We start from the raw sequence: 2,500 nt of genomic DNA, 5'->3' as shown, positions 1-2,500 counted from the left end.
ATATATATATATATATATATATATATATATATATATATATATATATATATATATATATATATATATATGGGAGGAGAGAGAGAGAGAGAGAGAGAGAGAGAGAGAGAGAGAGAGAGAGAGGGGGGGGGGGACTTGAGTTTACGAAAGATTTTTCTGTCGGGTCATAATATATTTCTAAACTAAACATCGATCTTTTTTGTCAACAAGTTGTTTGTGAGAATGGCATAGCAAGTAACCCAACAACTGTACCATATAATTATAAGTTAGAATAATTATAATGATAGAATAAAGATCTGCAGAAATTTTACTGAATTTACGTTCATCCAAAATTTTTCGTGGTTCCGTTACCATCACACCCCTTACAGCTCTAACAAGTACTTCCCCCCCCCCCTGGCCCCCGTCGTCCTCCCCCCGCCCGTTGGCCTCCCCCCGTAACATCCAAACTCTTCAACACCTGAAATTCTGGAATCTATAGATACTGGGGGTGACAGAGGGGGACTGGAGACGACAGGACATTTGCTTTTGACTGGACATATCTTATACTCTATTCTAACTTTAATATACAGCCTTTCTCAGGGTGGGACAGCTGTTATTAGTCTTGCTCCTCTGTTTATTATGTTTTTTAATTTCTTTATTTAGACTTTGGGTAGATTGTAGTAGATGGAGTTGCAGTAGTCTATCCTGGTAATAACACAGTTTATCAGATTTCTTTAGAGGATATTCATCCAAATACTTCTTTATAAAAGCAACATTTCTGCGATAATATCCAGTGGTTTTTATTATATTATTTATTTAAGCATTGAAAAACAAGTTACGGTCAAGATATACCTCAAGCTCACGAACTTCACTAGATATTGGGTCTGAGTTATTCATTCAGATGTCGCCTTAGTTTCTTGAGTTGTTTTTCCAGCCAATCACCATAAACTGTATTATTTGTTATTTAGTTTTAGTTGTTTAACTGTCATCCATTTCCTAACACTGCTAAGAATTTGGTTTAAAGTTTCAGCTGTATCATCATATACTTCAGACACCCAGTTCTGATAGCTTGGTGAGTAATTACACTTATATGAAAAAGTATATTGTAACTTTAATCGGCAGCCAAATCAGTTTAGGGGTGATTCTGTTATGTTACTCGTAAATCTGAAGAGTTGTTCATCGCGTAATAAACCAAATTTCGAAGGTGTTTTTTTGTAAACTGCTTTGAAACAATAAATCTTATCTATTAATAATTCATTGTAGTGTAATTTGTGTGCATGTGAATAATTCCACTTGACCAAATCAAAATTGTTGGTGCGATATCGATTATTTTAAGACTTGAGAAAGGATGAACAGAATAGTCTTCAATCACCTAAACAAGACAATTGATTATAGGAAACGAGACAACTTTCAAAACAAGCCACAACACAACACTCGAAGCAGAAGAAGTCGATTAGGAGGAAAACCGTGGCGGAAACGTTATCTGAATTCATATCTCGTTCGCTGTGCCTCTCGTTTGTTTCCTTTGACAGGAAAACATTATTTTGTGATTTATACACCAACTTGAGACTCTGAAAGCAAATTTGGATATACCTGTATCTGCTGTGCATAGACATTGAGAGCGATGTTCAAGGCCACTGTGTGGGTCGTCTTCTGGCAGAAAGATAGTAAGTCCTCTAATCGTTACTGTCTTGTTTATTAGGTTACGTCTGAAATTAAGATTAGGACATGATATTGCTAGTTGGAGTTTAGTAGTACTACGTCTGCTACTATTTGACAACTTTAATCGAATGCCTTGTGTAGTGTACTGAATTTCAATTTCAAAGAAGCTTGTTTGAAAATAAGTATTAATGAGCAACTTCCACCAAAGAGGAACTTGATAAAAAAGCCGTAAACCAAATCCCCCGCCAATTTATATAAATAAGATTTATATGTATCCATTTCATCGTTTATAGACTGCGATATTTCCAATGGTTAGTTGATGCTTCAACAAAAAGGATTTTTTATCGATTTTCAAGTTTTCATTTTAAATAGTTTTAGGTATATCTTTTTTTTTTTTTTAACTCTGGGGCCTGGTAAGTGGAAAGGAAATATTTTGACAACCTTAGGCGTTTTGAGTGCCTTCAGATTATTTGCAGCCATGCTTTCCTAAATATGTTCCACAGAAGTGTCTTATCAATGTACTAATGTTCATAAACTCCATTACATGGTATTCCAAATGTTCAATAACTTAAAAGATATTTATCTGAAAAAGTGATAAAGGTTTTTCGCCCTACAGAAATCTATAATATGAATCTTTTGACAATGCCGTTTGATTGGCTCTAGAACAAAGGCCGTCACAGATTCCTCTAATTTTCTTTATGGGCTGTTTTCTGGTCATATCACACAGGGGAACCTTGTGCCCTGATCTTCAACATCAATTTATCATATACACCCTTAGGTCTATACCGTATCACACAGCACATTGGTTATTCATTGCCAAATCCACATCATCGAAGTACTTGGAAAACAAGAAAGACTTTAG

The 2,500-nt window shown here is 35.2% G+C and overlaps 1 protein-coding gene across 6 annotated transcripts in view; it reads left to right on the top strand.

Annotated features, from left to right (window-relative positions):
* The window catches only part of LOC137655760 (myotubularin-related protein 3), a 201,373-nt gene that overhangs the window by 39,004 nt on the left and 159,869 nt on the right, over window positions 1-2,500 (top strand). Inside the window, exon 1 of one of the 6 annotated variants that reach the window (XR_011046861.1) lies at window positions 1,536-1,643. The exons of 1 other annotated variant lie outside the window; for it this stretch is intronic. Coding sequence is in view for 4 of the 5 variants with exons in the window: in XM_068389866.1 (XP_068245967.1) it covers window positions 1,601-1,643 (43 nt within the window). In the remaining variant the exon portion in view is untranslated. Of the gene's footprint in view, window positions 1-1,535; window positions 1,644-2,500 lie in introns of those variants that run through there. 4 more of the 6 variants (XM_068389866.1, XM_068389947.1, XM_068389874.1 and 1 more) reach the window with 4 other exon arrangements.

The sequence above is a fragment of the Palaemon carinicauda genome, chromosome 1, assembly GCF_036898095.1.
Source record: "Palaemon carinicauda isolate YSFRI2023 chromosome 1, ASM3689809v2, whole genome shotgun sequence".
NCBI lineage: Eukaryota > Metazoa > Arthropoda > Malacostraca > Decapoda > Palaemonidae > Palaemon > Palaemon carinicauda.
This window is presented reverse-complemented; position numbering and strand designations above follow the sequence as displayed.